This window comes from Fusarium phalaenopsidis (genome assembly GCF_050370095.1).
Source record: "Fusarium phalaenopsidis strain FUZ10S chromosome Unknown contig_32292, whole genome shotgun sequence".
NCBI lineage: Eukaryota > Fungi > Ascomycota > Sordariomycetes > Hypocreales > Nectriaceae > Fusarium > Fusarium phalaenopsidis.
In genome coordinates, this window is record NW_028145410.1 from 3,115,627 (window position 1) to 3,133,992 (window position 18,366).

At 53.4% G+C, this 18,366-nt stretch overlaps 5 protein-coding genes across 5 annotated transcripts; 3 read left to right on the forward strand and 2 right to left on the reverse strand.

The window, feature by feature from the left end:
* Nucleotides 1-3,446: 3,446 nt before the first annotated feature.
* LRP88_05225 (glycosyl hydrolases family 31-domain-containing protein) lies at nt 3,447-5,789 on the reverse strand (the record flags this gene model as incomplete). Its single annotated transcript, XM_083241784.1, has 1 exon — nt 3,447-5,789. One exon carries the CDS (start codon nt 5,787-5,789, stop codon nt 3,447-3,449), a length of 2,343 nt encoding a protein of 780 aa, XP_083102932.1.
* Nucleotides 5,790-7,150: 1,361 nt separating this feature from the next.
* LRP88_05226 (glycoside hydrolase superfamily) lies at nt 7,151-9,715 on the forward strand (the record flags this gene model as incomplete). The annotated part of the gene is made up of 6 exons (XM_083241785.1): nt 7,151-7,487; nt 7,536-7,779; nt 7,830-7,902; nt 7,954-8,262; nt 8,312-8,653; nt 8,708-9,715. The coding sequence occupies 6 exons, from the start codon at nt 7,151-7,153 to the stop codon at nt 9,713-9,715; spliced, it is 2,313 nt and encodes a 770-aa protein (XP_083102933.1).
* Nucleotides 9,716-9,996: 281 nt separating this feature from the next.
* On the reverse strand, nt 9,997-13,175 carry LRP88_05227 (glycoside hydrolase superfamily; the record flags this gene model as incomplete). The annotated part of the gene is made up of 6 exons (XM_083241786.1): nt 9,997-10,014; nt 10,066-10,152; nt 10,200-11,428; nt 11,478-12,758; nt 12,816-12,934; nt 13,120-13,175. 6 exons carry the CDS (start codon nt 13,173-13,175, stop codon nt 9,997-9,999), a joined length of 2,790 nt encoding a protein of 929 aa, XP_083102934.1.
* Nucleotides 13,176-14,107: 932 nt separating this feature from the next.
* On the forward strand, nt 14,108-15,549 carry LRP88_05228 (N-acetylglucosamine-6-phosphate deacetylase; the record flags this gene model as incomplete). Its single annotated transcript, XM_083241787.1, has 3 exons — nt 14,108-14,488; nt 14,548-15,218; nt 15,267-15,549. 3 exons carry the CDS (start codon nt 14,108-14,110, stop codon nt 15,547-15,549), a joined length of 1,335 nt encoding a protein of 444 aa, XP_083102935.1.
* Nucleotides 15,550-16,396: 847 nt separating this feature from the next.
* Nucleotides 16,397-18,155, forward strand: LRP88_05229 (NDT80/PhoG-like DNA-binding family protein; the record flags this gene model as incomplete). Its single annotated transcript, XM_083241788.1, has 4 exons — nt 16,397-16,539; nt 16,610-17,543; nt 17,598-17,983; nt 18,038-18,155. 4 exons carry the CDS (start codon nt 16,397-16,399, stop codon nt 18,153-18,155), a joined length of 1,581 nt encoding a protein of 526 aa, XP_083102936.1.
* Between the last annotated feature and the right edge of the window lie 211 nt (nt 18,156-18,366).

Genomic DNA, 18,366 nt, shown 5'->3' on the forward strand with positions numbered 1-18,366 from the left:
ATTGAGGGTCCAACTCTATCGAGTTGTGTGTAGTTGTTTGTAGTTGTGTATGTGAATAAGAGGCAAGAATGCCAGGAATCTTGTAGTCGATGATCGATGTGAGAGAAAAGTCGGCTCAGAACGCGGTGCCTCGAGTCTATTTGTATCAAGGCCTCGCCATGGCTCCATTCTCGAACCTCGCCCAGGTCCGTGTTTTTTCGACATGCTATGCTACGCTACCCGTGTCTCCTCCTGATCTCCGTTGACCCACAGAACTTTACTTCCCCAGGGGACCCCCCGTGGGCATCTCCGCACCGTCATGCTACCAGCGGACAGACCATCACGCAAGGGTAACGGGTTCCAGCGTCTATTCTCTTTAGCCGCGCTGCGAGCTGCGTCTGGCACATGACGGGCAAGACAAAGAGAAACGGCCCGTCTCCAAGGTCGAGATGCAAATCTCCACTCACCCCGGCTTCGACCGACGCTCTCTGTTGGTGTCTCGATCCAGTGTCGTGACGGGTCTGCAGGGCTCTGCACCTTGTCCCTGACGCGATTCATCGTCGGCCCCGAGCGGCTGGAACAGCTAAAGCCTCCACGTGCCGGCCGTCAGCCGTCGCCGTCTCACCGTCGCCGGGTAAAGTGGGAAACGGTATTACCCAGCCTGTCAGAGGCAAGTCGAGTCAGTGGATGTCGTCTAACGAACGGGTTTGAATCGAATCAGCCTCCATCGCTAATGCCAAGCAGCCAAGGCAGGAGGCGTTCGAGAGCCGAACCACACGCCTATGATCTGACCAGTTCCGTTGCCGTCCGTCAGCCACAGCTTGCCGTGTGCCGGACGTAGAACGGGCAAGGGTCCCGGCACGGTGGGGCCGGCAAGACGGACCTAGACTCCGGTTAAATGCTGTCTCTGTGGAACTCGTCGCGAGGGAACCTTTGATGGTCGTGTGCCTTTTATGCGGGCCAATCGCAGCAGAGTTCGAGTTCCTATGACCCGAACCGCGGGTTGCCCGATTTTGACAGCAACAACATCATATCAGATTCAGAGCAGGCGAGGTTGTCGGTCAATCCATCAGTGATCGAGCTACTCGGTCATCCGAGTTTAAGATGCAAAGAATGCTGATCTCTGGGGTAACAATACGGCCACGTCCGAGGTGAGTGTGTGGTTGCCACCCATGCGAGAGAACACAAGTTCATGTCCTTGGCGTAATCGGCAATTTGAGCATAGCTGCCGGGCAAGAAATAAACGAGTCATAAACGAGATACGAGAACATCACAGATGTTTAAAATACAATAAAATAATCAAAAAAAAAAAAAAGGCATAATGAAAGTAATACTTTAGAGCTCTTTTGTCTATTCTTCCTATACTATATTGGTCATCTTGAGAGAGGGATAAGCTAATATGGTTACACTTGTGTCTCGTTTTTTCCTTAACCCGCGTGCATGGGAGTTTCATGATTTGCATCGTAAAAGACTGAAATCTGTGTCTTGTTACCCTGGTCCCTTTGAGTGGCAATACTACGCTTGGTGCAGCTAACCACATGTACATATATGTTCCAGAACGAATTGACAGACGGTACTTGTGATGCTACAGTCCCATCCGGCATATTACACAGAATGAGTTCATGAGGTCTTATCGACGAGTTGGTTGCTATTCAGGACCTAAAATTATCCAGAACTAACTTCAGAAGGTTCATGGAATGCTTCTCCTGTGTCTCAGCTATTGTAATGAATTTTAAAACTGTATGTGGATAAAATTACAAAAACCCTGTATCCTTTTTACAAATAATGATCCTATTGGTATGTTCAATAACTTCCGTAGTGTGCAAAGTGTTACCCATATTACGTTCAACATTCACCTTGTAATTACCCTGAAGCTTGAATAACCGAACAAACTGTCTTAATTAGTCGTCATGGTAATTTGAAGCTGCTCATAGAAAGCCCAGTAGCCTGGTTCTTCTGTTTTTGGTGGCGTGTAGTGGTTTATTGCAGGGTAGATCATCCCATTCAGCGCTGGGAGATCTCCGTTTCGGGATGCTGTAACATGACCAAAACACCACCAAGATATTCTTGATTTAGCCTCCACCTGACAGTCCCGTTAATGAAAATTCAGACGTTAATGATGGCATCTCACATTTCTTGCTTCCTGTCATCGAACAAACCATGTCACCTCCTAGCAGGTTGTTCGGGAACGACCCAGCCGCGCGGCACAGTCGATATACGAACTCATGAGACAATATGCAAGTAAACAAGCTGATCCATCGAGCATATGATCACTTTCCATGCAAAAACGATCGCCGTCTCCAGCTTCTGTGCCCCCCGTAACCAGACGCGTGGTAACTCAGCCAAAACGGCACCGGTAGAACGGATCATGAGCGTGTGGAGTCATGCGTGGCACGAGCTTCCGGTTAAATAGGGACACCGGGTAGATTCAACTTTAATGAGAGAGATCTAGCGGGTCAAACATTTATCCTTTCAACATCACACCCCCCATCATGAGCAGAGTTGAGGCTCTCGCGAGGAGCCGGGTCTTACACGGGAGTTGACCGAAGCCCAGCAGGGCCCGCTCGCCGAGTGCCCCACCCTGATCACCCAATCAAAGGTCACATGGGCCGTCCTGTTTGCCGTTTCCGGCAACCGTCATGGCTCCAGGCCGGCTCCGCTAAAAGGAGGCTGAAAAGCAATGCTGGAACTGGGTAGGGGCTCTAGGGAGGAATGTGGGCAGGGCATGGTTTGTCATGACGAGGGATTGGCTTCATCACAAGGCAAGCAGAGATTTTCTAGCGAGAGTGTACGGAGTAGAGAAAGCCTGGACCACGGAGGACGGACCCTCGCGACTCTCCGGAATCGCCCGGGGTTGTGATCCTTCCTTCAAGCGATCTTACCCATGACCAAGGACCAGACCACTGGGTCTAGGATAGCACATGATTGGGAGATGGTATTGTTGAAAGGTCTGATGGCAAAGTGGTTTGGCGAGAATTACCCCATATGCTCTAGATCGGCTTACCCCTGTACTAGTCTGCGGAAAGGCCTGACGGCAAAGTGATTTGCGAAAATTACCCCATATGTCCTAGATCGGTTGACAGCTGCATTAGTTGCTCGGACGCCCCCGCCCCCCCTGGCCTCATGGATTCTTTTCGACTTGGTGTTCTGGATCGAGAGCTCATGAGGATGGCAATGCTGCGCTCTCATCTCTTCATTTGACTTGGCCGAGGTTAACAATCACGGGACAGATTAATGACAATGGAATCGTAAAGAGAGTGCTGAGCGGAACTATCTGCAATGCTTATTTTGTATTAACTATTTCGTTGAAAGGCATGGCATGATGGCTTGTGTGTCATGAGGTTGACCTACTTTTAACAAAATTGAATAGAATGGTAAAGTAAGAAATCATAAATCATATCATTAAACTATGTAGACTTTCATTCTATCCAAATCATCAAGTGCCATTCAATCAATAACCCAATCCTTTACAGGGCCTCAATCGACACGGGAGCATCTCCCTCAAGGTCACGACCCTTCTCCACAACCTTGAAATCACCCTTGAGAGCCTGAGTGCCCTCAAGCTTACCGTCAGAACCGACAGTAAGCTCGGCAACAACCTTGCCATCGCCGTCGACAACCGTCGTCTTGGCGCCAGGGGAGGTCTGGTAGAGAGCAACCTCGACATCGTTGGCGTAGTCGTAAGCGGCTCCGACCTGCTTGCGGCTGCCGAGGACAAGGATGGTGTTCTCGCGGACGTACAGGGGCAGCGTGCCAAAGGCGTGCTTCTCCTTGAACCAGCCAGGTCCGGTCTTGACCTCGTTGGTGAAGTAGGACGTCCACTTGCCCTTGGGGAGGTAGAACTCGACCTCGCCCGACTCTTCGAAGACGGGGGCCGCAAGCAGCTGGGATCCGACCATGAATTGGCGGTCGAGGTACCAGGCTGTGGGGTCGTTGGGGAACTCGAGGGCCACGGATCGGAGGGACATGGGGATACCACCCTCGATCGACTCCATGGCCTGCGCGTAGAAGTACGGCATCAGGCGCGTCTTGAGCGCCGTGAACTTGGCCAGGGTCTTGGAGCAGCCCTCCTCGGTCTGGTCGTCGTTATCGACGGTCCAGGGCACACGGTAAGAGTTGCTGCCGTGGAGACGGCTGTGACTGCAGAGAAGACCCATGGCAACCCATCGCTTGTAGATCCACGGAGGTGGGTAACCCTCGAAACCGCCGATATCACAGCTCCAGAAGGAGTATCCGCTCAGGCCCATGGAGAGGCCACCACGGACGGATTCCGCCAGAGCCTCAGGGGTCGACTCACAGTCACCGCCCCAGACAAGAGGGAATCGTTGGGTTCCGGCACAGGCAGCACGGGCGTAGAGGACAGCCTCGTCCTTGCCGTAGCGCTTCTGCACGGCCTCGTAGACAAGCTTGTTGTAGAGGAAGGCGTAGTAGTTGTGCATCTTGTGAGGGTCAACGTTGGGGTCGTGCCACTGGACGTCGAGGGTGGGGATACGCTCGCCAAAGTCGGTCTTGAGGGCATCAACACCCTTGTCGAAGAGGCCGTTGAGGCACTCAACGTACCAGGCGCAAGCCTCAGGGTTGGTAACGTCCAGGAGACCCATACCAGCCTGCCACAGATCCCACTGCCAGACATCGCCGTTCTTGCGCTTGAGGAGATAACCCTTCTCAGCGGCATGCTTGAAGGCCTCACCAGCCTGGCCGATGTAGGGGTTGATCCAGACGCAGACCTTCTTGCACAGGCCGCTCTCTTTGAGTCGTGCAATCTGTGCCTTGGGGTCTGGGAATCGCTCGGCGTCAAAGACAAAGTCTGTCCAGCGGAAACCCTTCATCCAGAAGCAGTCGTAGTGGAAGACGTCGACGGGCGAGCCGCGGGCCTTCATACCCTCGAGGAAGGAGTTGACGGTGGCCTCATCGTAGTTTGTGGTGAAGCTGGTGGTCAGCCAGAGACCGAAGCTCCAGCTGGGCACCTTGTTGGCCTTTCCAGTAAGGGTAGTGTACTTCTTGAGCACATCCTTGGGACCGTCGCCGTAGATGATGTACATCTTAAGACGCTGGCCCTCAACGGTGGTCTGGACTCGGCAGCATCGCTCGCTGCCAATCTCCATGTCCACGCGGCCGGGGTTATCGATAAAGACTCCGTATCCACGGTTGCTCATCCAGAACGAGACGTTCTTGTAAGCCTGGTCACTGGATGTGCCTCCATCGGCGTTCCAGAGGACGACGTTCTGGCCGACCTTGTTCCAGGCGCCGAAGCGCTCTCCAAGGCCGTGGACCGACTCGCCGACCGAGAGAGTCGTCTGCATAAACATGTAGTGCTTAAACTCTCGCATGTCGCCCAGCTGCATGGGCGTGCTGGGCGCGGTTGTGTAGGCGAAGCCGGTGCTGCGGTTGCCCAGCGTCGTGAGGTGCTTGGAGCCGTCGGTGCTGTGCAGCTTGATCTCAAAGTTGTGAGTGTCGGGATGGATCGTGGCGGACAGGGAGCCGGACTGCAGAGTCGTGCCCTTGTCGCTCTTGACGATCTTGCCCTCGACAGAAGGCTTTCCATCGGGGAAGAGGTCAAAGTGAGGGCCCTTGTTCTGGGCGCCGGCCCAGTGTGTAGACTCGATGGAGATGACGCCGTCCATCTCGGCCTTGAGGTCGAGGGTCACGGTCGGCTGGTTGAGGGTGTCGCCGCGGGAGTTGATGTGCTTGACCGGGCACAGCAGGTTCAATGCCTGCTGGTCCTCCTGGGGAGTGATCTCGTAGACGTCCTCGGCATACTCGGTGCGGACGCCCTCGGCGGGCAGCCACATACCATCGCGCAGATGCATGGTGTTGTAGGTGAGAATATGATGAATAGAGAGAAGTGTTTTTGGCTCAATTGGCCGTGTCTGAGGGGAATCAACTCAAGAGAACATTCCTCGAGGGAAAAACGGCCCCCTTTGAATCAGAAGGGTAACACAAGAGACCATGGTCTCACTCTCCACCTCCCATCATGGAACCTCATCCTCACGACTCTTAGCATCCCACGAGGCAAAGCTCAGATCAGAGCAATTCAACCGCCTCCAACACGTCGTCATCATTGGATCCAGCTTCATCCTTTCTCCTCCCGACCCCACCATCTCTCATGACATGGCAGCTTCTGCAAGCTCGTCCCAAAAGGCCCATGACCCTGCGGCGTCATTCGCCCGGCTCGGACAGCAGACACATCATGCTTTCTCAAGCTAGTGCTGTGAGTTTTACTGCCTGTATGCCGACTTACTGACCAGGGCACACCCTGGCATGGCTCGATTGGCGGGTTAATAGCCTGTAGCCCACCCGGCTAAATGCAACCATACCATCGTGGGGTTCCAGGGCGTGTTTCTTGACCTACACCGACCTTGTCTCTATCCTCTCACCTGACTCCTGCACTGCACTGGACTCTATTCTCTCATCAGTTCATCTCCTCTTGCGTCCCGTCCCGTGCTAGGAACTTCGGCGCGTCGTTCCACTCTGCCTCCGACTCCACGGTGAGCCTCTGCGCCCCCCGGTCTCATCTCAGTTCCACGAATCCCAGGTCCTCGTCGGCCCCTTCTTCCTGCCCGTCTTGGGCTCTGCTCCCGTCCTTCAATATCCACAGATGCCGCCAATTGGTGGCGTCCCCGCATTTCCCCAGGGCCAGGAGCCACACCACGGCACTTGGTGGTGCGACGAACCATCATGATGATCTCGGCGTCATGTCCCAATGGCATATTGATCCCGCAATTTACGGGCAGATACATTGTCTGATGTTATTGTGCTATGTACTCTTGTATCTAGGTGATCAAGTTGAGTCTTAGAGGCTTTACAGTATTCGCTATTGAACATTTCAACAACCACCGAGAAGAGCAACACCCAGCAAGCAATGTCTCGGGAATAGCTCTATTCATGATGCTCTTCGTATAATACACTCTCAAACCACCCCCCGAGCTTCCGAACAAGCTAGCCATGTACAAGTGGTGCTACCAAAACAGCAAGGGTCCCATCGTAGAGGGTCCTATGTGACTTGAACGCATGTGCCATGAGCCTCGGGCTATCACTTCACGATGACCAGCCTGAACGGTTAATTGTGTAGCCTCCTTGGCTCCATCAGGTCGACAATAAAATGCCGCTGATCCTCCCACTCAAAGCTCTGCTCTCCAGCCTTCTCATGGGATAGCCTCAAGCCCTCGACATGAAGCTCTCATCATATCTCTGCGCGGCGGTCCTGGCCACGGCTGGTCAGGCCGCCAAGGACACGCCGCTGTACAAGGACCCCAAGGCCTCTGTGGATGATCGTGTTGCCGATCTCCTCAAGCGCATGACGGTCAAGGACAAGATGGCCCAGCTCATCCAGGGCGACATGTCCAACTATCTCAACCTCACCGATGGCAGGGTGAACAAGACAGGCCTGGCCTGGAACATGGAAAACCGTGCCAACTCTCTCTGGACTGGCCTGTATGCCAAGATGGAGACAGTAAAGAAGGCTGCAAAGCTGGCACAAGACTATATGCTCAAGGAGACTGAGCTCGGTATGTTTCACCTCACTGATCATCTTGTCAAATTCTAACAGCTCTTAGGTATCCCTACTTTTGTCCAGAGCGAGGGTCTCCATGGTGTCCTGATTCTCAATGGCACCATCTTCAACTCTCCCATTGGCATAGGATGCTCCTTTAACCCTGAGCTCGTTGAGAAGATGGCAGGCGTGATTGCTACTGAGAGCCGAGCTCTTGGCATCAACCAGCTGTTTTCCCCTCAAGCTGATCTCGCCCGAGAGTTGCGATTCGGCCGAGTGGAGGAGTGCTTCTCCGAGGACTCGTACCTGTATGTTCCTTTGCCAGATAGGACCAATTGATGTACTAATGGCTCTATAGCGCAGGAGAAATGTCATACCGGTACGTCAAGGGCCTCCAGGCTGGAGGCGTGTCGGCCATGGTCAAGCACTTTGTAAGTTGAAGCTCACCAAGACTTACCGGCACAACTAACGCGCATGTCAAGGCTGCTTTTGCTACCCCAGAGCAGGGTATCAACACCGCTCCAGTCCACGGTGGTGAGCGCGAGCTGCGGTCTCTCTACCTCCCAGCTCTGAAGCGGGCAATCATTGATGGAGGTGCTACTTCTATCATGTCTTCTTACAACTCCTACGATGGAGTCCCAACTGTCTCCGACTCTTACCTCCTTACTGATATCCTTCGCGATGAGTGGGGTTATGAGTACTATGTCATCTCTGACGCTGGTGGCACTGCCCGTCTCGCCAACGCCTTCTACATCTGCCCCATTGAGGACAACGAGTGCATTACTCTCGAGGTATGTGCCCATACGGCCTTGACTCCTGACATATTCTAACTAGTTACAGGCCCTCCCCGCTGGTAATGATGTCGAGATGGGCGGTGGCTACTGGAGCTACGAGTCCATCCCCGACCTTGTCAAGTCTGGCAAGCTCGATGAGGCGATCCTCGACAAGGCTGTTTCCCGCGTGCTCCGCTCCAAGTTCACCATGGGTCTCTTCGAGAAGCCCTTCACTGGTGTCTCTGACGACAAGATCTGGGACTATATCAACACCAAGAAGCACAAGAAGATCGCCCGTGACCTTGATGCTGAGAGTATCGTGCTCCTCGAGAACCATGACAATGTGCTGCCCTTGAAAAAGGACGCCAACGTGGCTGTTATTGGCCCTATGGCCCATGGCTATGTCAACGTGAGTAGTTCCATCATTGACTTGAACTATCTAACGATACTAATCCAATCCCAGTACGGAGACTATGTCATCCACACTGCCCCATCTCGTGGCATCACACCCCTCGACGGCATCAAGGCTGTTAGCAAGGGCAAGGTCACCTATGCTAAGGGCTGCGAGCGCTGGTCCAACGACGACTCTGGCTTCGATGAGGCTGTCGCCGCCGCCGAAAAGGCCGACGTCGCAGTCGTCGTTGTCGGAACCTGGTCCCGCGACCAGAACGAGCTCTGGGCCGGCCTCAACGCCACCACCGGCGAGCACATTGACGTTAGCAACCTCGACCTCGTTGGTGCTATGCCCAGACTCGTCAAGGCAATCATCGAGACTGGCAAGCCCACCGTTGTCGTCTACAGCTCTGGCAAGCCCATCACCGAGCCCTGGATCTCTGAGGAGGCCGCCGCTCTCGTCCAGCAGTTCTACCAGTCCGAGCAGGGCGGATACGCTCTTGCCGATATCCTCTACGGCGAGGTGAACCCATCTGGAAAGCTCTCCGTCAGCTTCCCCTACGATGTCGGAACTCTGCCCATCTACTACGACCACCTCAACTCTGCTCGCAACTGGCCCAACCCCGGCCACGTGTACGAGAACGGCACCATCGTCTTTGGCAACAACTACGTCCTCGAGAACCCCAACGCCCTCTACGAGTTCGGCTACGGTCTCTCCTACAGCAAGTTCGAATTCTCTAACATTGCTGTTTCCAAGGAGAACGTCACCTCGTCCGACATCGTCACCGTCTCTGTTGACGTCGCCAACAAGTCGAAGCGGGACGGCGCCGAGGTTGTGCAACTGTACGTCAAGGACATGCTCGCCTCGGTCGACGTGCCCCGATTCCAGCTCAAGGGCTTCAAGAAGGTCACCGTCAAGGCCGGCAAGACCACCACGGTCAAGATCGACCTCAAGGTTGCTGACTGGGGTCTGTGGAACCGCAAGATGAAGTACGTCGTCGAACCTGGTGACTTTACCGTCTATGTCGGCAACTCGAGCGAGAACTTCAAGGGCAATGTGACAGTCACTGTTGCGTAAAAGAAAGTCATTGGGGGTACACGTGTAGATATTTACGCTTCGAATGAAACGCTTTAGTTGTACATTACGATTTTGAATACGAATTAGCTTTGGAGTTCATTTCATGTCCCATGCCTTTATCATCTTCAAGAGTGATGTTGTGATCTGACTCGACAATGGACTTAGGCGTAGAACTAGCATCAAGGTGTTATCGTGGAATACTGTAATAGTCGTCACATTGGTATCTATCATATATCAACTACCCAAGAATGACTGAGGAATTTCCAACTCCTACATAACTTTCATCCAAGATTCGAAAACTGCCGCATGATTAGATATTGCTCTAGTTAAAGACTTGGCCAGTTGCTTACATTCTCTGGAGAGTTTGTGATTTCTTCAAAAGCCTGAAGCGTCTCGAATCCCATGGCAGCCAGTGGTTCAGTGCCATCATCCACAACCTAGACCGTTAGCAACGCCTCCAAAGATACAGATAGACTAGACTTACCCAGCCCAAAACAACCTTGGCTGCCTTGTGACCCTTGCTCTGGCGAACACCCATGAGCGCCAAGCCTTGCAAAACGAGGTTTGACTGTGGCATTGCCGGGACAATTGGTGCAAGGATGCCACTAATGTCCTCAGTATGGGACAACAGAGCTGGCACATGTGTTGCCAGAGAGCCATGTTGCTTGGAGATGATAATAGTGCCCAGTAAACTGCCCGTCGCGTCCTTTGCACGCACAATTCCGCATGACTTAGTGTCTGATAGAGCGTATCGATACAGCTCAAGGATCTCAGCATTGGCGTGCGTACGCACGTGACTGAGGACGCCGTCCCCGTTGTCCAGACCATGAATCAGATCAAAACTGATGTTGGCCCGTTGTATGCTCTGTAGTAGACCTTCTGGGGCAGACCAATTCGGGAGGTCTTGGATGATCATGTTGGTGACCCTGCGGGGGAATTGCACATCCCAGCCGCTGTTTGAGAACCACTCCTTGACGGTATTCACCTCGATGTCGACGGGGATTCCCAGGAAGACGCCAGGAAAAGCAGAGCCAAGTTGGACCTTTTTGATACCGCGTCGCTGCATGAGACTCCTGAGCGCCCGTCGATGGAGGGATCTACCGATGGACACATCACGTTTGGAAGGATCAACAAAGATCGCAGCCAGGATGCCAACTCCGTGCAAAAAGTATGTAGCAGCGAAGCCATACAGAGCGCCTGTGCTGCTGTTTCTCACAACCATGTGAGCCTCGGCGATATTGGGGTTCTTGAGTTGAAAGGTTGCAGCAGTTGTAGTCCGTAGAAATTGTAGATCTGGAGCACTTGCTCGGTGGATAGCCCGTAGAAGGTCTTCTAGACCAGAGGCATCGCGGTCTGGGTGATACTCCTCAACGAGCCAGTGTTGTCTTGATTTGAGGACCTTCTTACTCTTCCTCAGAGTACCAGGTAGGGTCCCAAGAGGTGTAATATCTCCCACAAGTGCCCTAGCAAGAGCGTGTAGAGCGTTCTCCGTAAAGTCAAAGGTACATAGGTAAGTGCCAATCGACTTGTCCATGGCAAAGTCGTAGGGTGAACTGACTGCAACCACGATCAACTGCTTCTTCTGACCTCTGCTCCGAAGCATCGCGCACATCATGTCGACGTGCTTGGTAAAGCCAGCTTGGTAGAGATTTCGGTTGGCATCAGCTGTGACAATGATGATACAAGATGCCCTATGGATCAGATTTTCATGCACTATGTTGATTAGCAAATGGTACTTTACCAAGGGTGAAAGCCATCTCACCTGGACGAACTCCATTCGCTGTATAGCTGGTATGGAGCAGCTTCTCGCTACGGGCTCGCGCAAGAGATTTACCAAACTCTCGAAACACACCCTCTCCGCTCATGATGGCACTGCGGTCTCGGTCATTATGTGCCCACATATCGTGAGCACCCCACGCTTGGCTTTGGTTACCCTTGGCACTGAGGAGTTTTTTGGTAAGAGAGGATGCGGGAAGTGGTTTGACCAAGGGCGTGAGTAGAAGTAATTCTTCTCCCGGGTGCATTGAGGCAGAAAGCGGGAGTAGCTTCTCCTTGTCCCGGATGACAGTAATGGAGTCATCGTAGGCACGGAGTGATAGGGCAAGATGAGATGGGTGGAGTTGAGAGAGAAGGGAGATGCCTGGAGGATTCAATGCCTTGTTCCAAGATGTGCAAGTCGATTTGAGCTGAAGCACTCTCCTCAGCGAAGTAAAGATTCTCTCCTTAGTGATGATGCCGTTCTCGTAGCCCAGCTTCAATCCTTTGATAGCTTCGAGCTGAACATCGTAGGCACGGCAAAGGAGAACTAGATCACAGCCTGCCTCCACTGCCATGACAACGCCGTTCTGTACGCCAAGCTCATGACTGAGGGCCTCCATCTCCAAGCATTCTGAGATGGCAACGCCATTGAAACCGAGCTCATCGCGGAGCAGGTCATCCACCACTTGGTCGGATAGACAAGCATGGCTCACGCTCATGGACGGGTTGGATATACCACAGCCTCCGATGAACATGGCATCCAACTTGCCAGACCCAATGGCGTTTCGGAAGGGAACCAGAGCACTTATGCTCAGTTCTTCCAGTGTTTGGGTAATAATGGGAACGTCTAGATTTGAACCAAGAAAGTCCAAGTTTCCATACGAAGGGAAGTGTTTCCCGCAGGAAGCTATCCCCGCGTCACGGATTCCTCTCAGAGCAGCAAGACCATACTGAGATACTTCCTGCGGGTCGTCTCCCGTTGCGCGGACTCCTAGAGGTTGGTAGCGAGCGTTGTTCAAGACATCAAGCACTGGGCCTAGCATGAGGTTCACACCACAAGCGGAGATCTCAGTTGCTGTAGCTTTGGTGACTTCGTAGGCAAGGTCTGCTCGACCTGTGGCCGCAACTCCCATTGCACTTGGGAATTGACAGACATAGTCCTCGTCGAATAGACTGTTGACACCTCCATTCTCTTGGTCAAGAGCAATCAACAGGGGTTGTGGATGACCCGCATTCTTGGCGATAGTCTGTAGTTCTTGAACAAGTTCAGCAGTTTGTTGGGCAGCTTCAAAAGGTTAGCATGGTTCATGGACTATGAGTAGATAGCTGGCAAGTGACTCACACTTTAGGTTCTTGGCAGTGAGGATAATAGAGCCGAGATGGTGATCCTCGATAAGGCTCCTGATCTGGGGGGTGACTTCAGTGCCATCCCAACCCATAATCAGGATCTGCCCAATGGCACTACAAGCAACCAGTTAGCATGGATGACAGAGATATCGCTGCTGCACACTCCTCCGAGTGTCGGAGCCGAATGTGGAGGCCCCTTGACACTTGACAGCTGCCGTTGGAACCGGACGGACTCCTCGGGGTGCCGGAGCGGAGCAGAGCGGTGGGTTGGTGGTTGGAGGCTTGGAGTGGGTACGTACCGGTCGAGATCCTGCCATATCGGATCCAGGTCGGCGTCGTCGGTGCTATGGGCCATGGTCTGTGGGCGGCGGTGACGATGATGCCTCGTCACATGATACTTGCTTCTTCTCTGATGCCGGTTGCTGCGATCGCCCCTCAACGTCCCCGTCGTCGTGTGCTTGAGGTAACGATGCGATGCATTGCTGTGGTCTTCGCTCGAGGATGAGGAGGATGCTGACCCGGGAGGGGCCATGGCTGCTAAACTTCGGTAAACGGAAATGGCGCGTCCTGGTTGGCTGAGGGCCGAGGATACCTTGTGTCGGACTGGGTGGGGTTGTCAGGTTGTCTTATGGCCGTTGCTCGGTAATCATGGGTTGCGCCCCATGAGTTAACGTTACATGAACAATGACAGCGACTGAGGGTCGGCGGCAACAGGACGGCGATGCCATGCAGTGGCCGGTTTCACGTTGTGTCGACTCGAGACAGATCCGCAAAGGTAAGGATGAATGTTGCTCTTGGTTCGGATGGACGAATGCCACGCTCTTGTATCCAGACAGTCGGCTCCATCGATACCCCGGTCTATCAACAAGAGTCAGGAAGGGAACCATACCAGGTCGTCGACTGCGTTGTTGTGACTCGGGTCTCCACACAGTTCTTTTGTGCCTTCCATTATGGCACCGTCCGGATGGCACTGGAACTGATTGCCATCCACGGTGCTGGGTAATTGCACACTGAATCGTGATGGTGACGAGATCTTCCCTGGCTATCCGGGAACGTGGCCGTTTTCGGCACCTTGATAGGTTTTTTTTTTAAGGTTTCTTTGCGTCTGGTGATAGCCTCTGGCGAGTACTAGTATGCCATGATTCTCTTCCAATTTGCACCTCATTTGTCCCTCGTGGACAGTCACGCCAAGACGGCCAACAACCACAGGCGCTCTACGCAAACATCCATATCTCTGACACTTCACTTACAGACTCTCCTACAGACATTCCCAACACCACCACAATCATGCCTGCCGCCATCTCCCCAACGCTGCCACCTACTGGCATCACCAAGTTCACCAACTGTCGTCTCCTAAAGCGCGGTGATCTTGTCTGGGAGGACCTGTGGGTCAGCTCGGCCACCGGCAAGATCGTTGACAGCCAGGCTTCCTTCTACGGCGAGCTCCATCTCCCTGATTCGACCATCGACCTTGGTGGGCGCATTATTGCCCCTGGTCTGATCGAGAGCCAGCTGAATGGAGCCTTTGGCTTCAACTTTTCGACCCTGCTGGACGACATGTCCGAATATGGCAAAAACATGGAGCAGGTCAATCGCCTACTGGTCAAGACAGGGGTGACATCGTACATCCCGACAATCACGAGCCAGCGCCCCGAAATGTACCAAAAGGTGAGCTTTCCCTGGGGATTGGATGGTGGAGATCGCACATGAGGCTAATGCTCCGGCAGGCACTCCCGTACCTGGGCCCGTCTGGGGAACGGCGCATCGCCTATCATGGGGCCGAGTCGCTCGGCGCTCACTGCGAGGGTCCGTTCCTGAGCCCCACCAAGAACGGCGTCCACAATGTCGACGTCCTCTTACAGGCACAGTCTATTGAGGACCTCGAACGATGCTATGGTCGTGAGAACATGGCTCCTCGTCAAGATGGAAGCAAGTTGCCCATCAAGATGATTACTGCCGCCCCCGAGCGAGGACAGATGATGAAGCTCATCCCAGAGATCACGGCGAGGGGCATCATCTATTCTGTTGGCCACACCGAGGCCACATATGAAGAAGCGTCCCAAGCAGTTAGCAATGGTGCCAGAATGATTACTCACCTCTTCAACGCTATGCGCCCTCTGCATCACAGAAACCCGGGCGTCTTTGGTGTTCTGGGCAAGGCCGAGAGCCTGCCAAGACCCTTTTTCGGCATCATCTCTGATGGCATCCACCTACACCCCACGACCATCAAAATCGCCTACAACGCGCACCCTGACGGTTTCATCCTCGTCACGGACGCTATGCATCTTGTCGGTCTCCCGGATGGAGCTTACCCATGGACCAATGGGGAAGGTACATGCAATATTATCAAGAAGGGTCCGAAGCTGCTGCTCGAGAACTCGGACACGATTGCCGGAAGGTGAGTGACTATTTCGTATTAGCAATTGTGGCTGCTGACCTTGGCCAGTTCGATTACGCTGCTCGAGTGCGTCAACAACTTCATGCAATGGACGGGAGCAGGCATTCCGCAGGCTCTTGGGGCAGTCACCTCGACGCCTGCTGCCATGCTCGGATTGCAAGGAGTCAAGGGCACACTGGACTCTGGTGCCGACGCCGACCTCGTGATTCTATCCGAGAACGCTGTGAGTCAGGGCGAGGTTGGAGGAGCCTACCATCGCCTTGTTCTAGACGAGGTGTGGAAGTTTGGCGAGAGAGTCTCTCGGGCTGAAAAGGGCGGAAACTTCATGTGAAAGTTGCCAAGGGTGGATCAAGGTTTCCTATTATTGAGTATCGAGTTACGAGAACAAGACTGTACGCATTAGAGTTAAAAAGTATTCCCCATAAGCGGTTTTAGAGGTTCAGTGGGTAAACAAATGAGCCAGGAGTTTCGGTAGACGGCGTTGATAAGGATGAAGAGATTGAACCGTTTAAACAACCTGATATGATATCTATTCCGACCTGTGTATGTATGTGTGAATGATCCATGTGATGGATTTCATGCGTGTGCAAGCTCCATCGCATATTCAGGGTCCTTCCAGCTGCCCGATTGGTGATAGTGAACCACCCGCTAAACCGTAGCGCAACCGGTGGCCAAGCTCCTTCTGAAGCCATGCTCTAGACCACCCACTGATAGAGCTCCATGTCCCTCAACAGGCGGCAGAGTGCAGCGGGGAATTGCGGCTTCAAGCATGAGGGCGTCCGGGCTCGGCCAATTGTTGGAGCGATGCCAATCAGCGATAGCAAAGGTCCGATGGAAGCACCAGCCAGCAGCACTTCAGCAGCCAGCCCAGTGGGCCCTCTCCACAAAGTCTCCTCCACTCTCCACCTCCACCTCCGCGGGCTCCCCTTCCATTCATTCTAACTTGCGTGCTCTCTCCATGCTTGTCGGCTGATCCGTCGGTTGCTTCAATCTTCAGCGCGCTTGTTTCGCTTCAGAGACCAGCGCTGCTTCAGCCTACAATCGTCATCGTCGCCGCTCCCCCATTATCGTCTCTGTCTGTTTCACAGAGTCGCGCGCCATCGTCTTGTGTCGCTATCCCCCGCCGCGCCCACCTGATCCAATGGGGCAATAACGGTGCGCTTCAACTGAACAATGCCATGTCCACCTTCAACTCAATGCCGGGGCTGCCAACAGGCGCCTCCGCCAGCGAATCCATGGCCATGAATCTCAACTCCGGACAGTCCCAGAATATGGGAATGGACGTCTTTGACCAAGATCTAACCTTTGACGAATCACTACTGTACGTGCTGCTTCTGCTTGCGCGCGTGCGCAATGACCAACCCAGTCGACAAGCTGACAGCTATCTGTAGTGACGGAACCGCGTTGCCAAACCTCCCCTTTGGCAGTTCGTACGACCTAGATGCCTTCTCAACAACCTTTGAAGATCCATTCTCCTACTCGTCGCGACATTTCGATCCTACACCCCACCAAGATGTCCTGCACGAGGAATCCTCCCCCCAGGAGCCTGACAATAAGCTCCTGGGCTTCTCTGCCCCGGTCTCGAGCGCCACCATTATCAATGAGAATAACCAGTTTGTCGAGGCAAACATGACTGCCGAGTTATACGGCATGTTCTTTGTCGCCGAGGACGTCTTTGGCGGCGAGTCGACAGGACGGCCCCTCGAGTTGACGTGTTATCGACGCAATCTGTGGCAGTGCTCGGGGCAGATCGCTCTTCCCCGGATGATCACCAATATTATGAATGAGCAGGGGCAACACGTTCAAATATTCGAGCTTATGGCGTCCATTACCGCTGTCGAATCCATCGAAGGAAAATCTACCGAGATTATATCCATCCCCTGGAAGAATGCAAACCCACAAGGAGGGGAAGACTCAAAAGCTGTTTCCGCTCCACCCAATATCACTCTTGATCTTTCAACAGGTCAGGAACTAGACGCGCATCGAGTGTCTCTGCCCGTGTCCTGGAAAAGACTCCAGTTCAAGCACGCCACCGCCAACAACGGTCGAAGAAAGGGCTTGCAGCAACATTACGTTGTCAAGATCAGCCTCCTAGGCAAGACACAGACAGGAGAGCTTATCAAAATTGCCGAGATACAGTCTGGCCCAGTCATTGTGCGAGGCCGGAGCCCGAGGAACTTTGATAGCAGGAAGGACGTTCCCCTGACGGGCGACAAGCGATTCGATAGGAGGAGTACATCGACCTCGAATGCTGATCAACCAACACTGAAGTTGGAGCGAGAGAATTCTCAAGCTTTCCCACAAAGATTCCCTTCCGCTGGCAGCGTCCAGGTAAGCTCTATTTATCCATCGTCGACGTCAACAATCCTGACCAGTCAGCAAACTAACGACTGGACAACATCTCAGCCCATATCTCACCCACTACCCAGCCCTCAGCCGCAAGCCAGCCCTCATCCCGCCAAGAGAGTGGCTCTATCACCAACAATGGCGAGGCCACCAATTCCAGCTTGGTCAAATGACTCCAATAGCTCTGCTAAAGCACAGGTTACCCACAACAGCAGAAGCTCGACATCACGGCAAAACACTTCTCTCCCGATTAACCTATCCTTATCAGAGGATGAGAGAAGTCCCAATCGCTCCAGTGCTGAGTTGCATAGCCCCAACTCGGGCAAGAACCATTCCACGACAGGTGTAAACCGGGAAGCCAGCCCTGCAGAAGAGGCTGACCCCTTGTACGAGTACTTCCCGCTGACGGTGGACGATTGGTATGATATAATTCATTTTGTTCTTTTCCTTGGAAATTCACTGATGATGTTCAGGATGCCACCGGTCGACGCCGTCTACAGACCGCACGTGGTTCATCACACCATCATGCCACCCGAGATGAAGGCGCAGCAGCTGAGGAGCAAGGCGAAGCGATATTTTGCCCCCGAGTAAAAGCAAGGGAATTTGGCGCAAAATGATGATTTATGAATTTTATTGGGGGCGAGAGGTTGGTCATGTGCTGTATATTACTCTACTATTTGTTAGCATCGGCTTATCAGCCCATTTCATGGACCAGTTACTCTTGGGAAGAAGCATCAAGGACCGGGTAAGCAGAGCTCGAGACAGATAATGAACGGCTGGTTCATTCAGGACACGAAAGGGC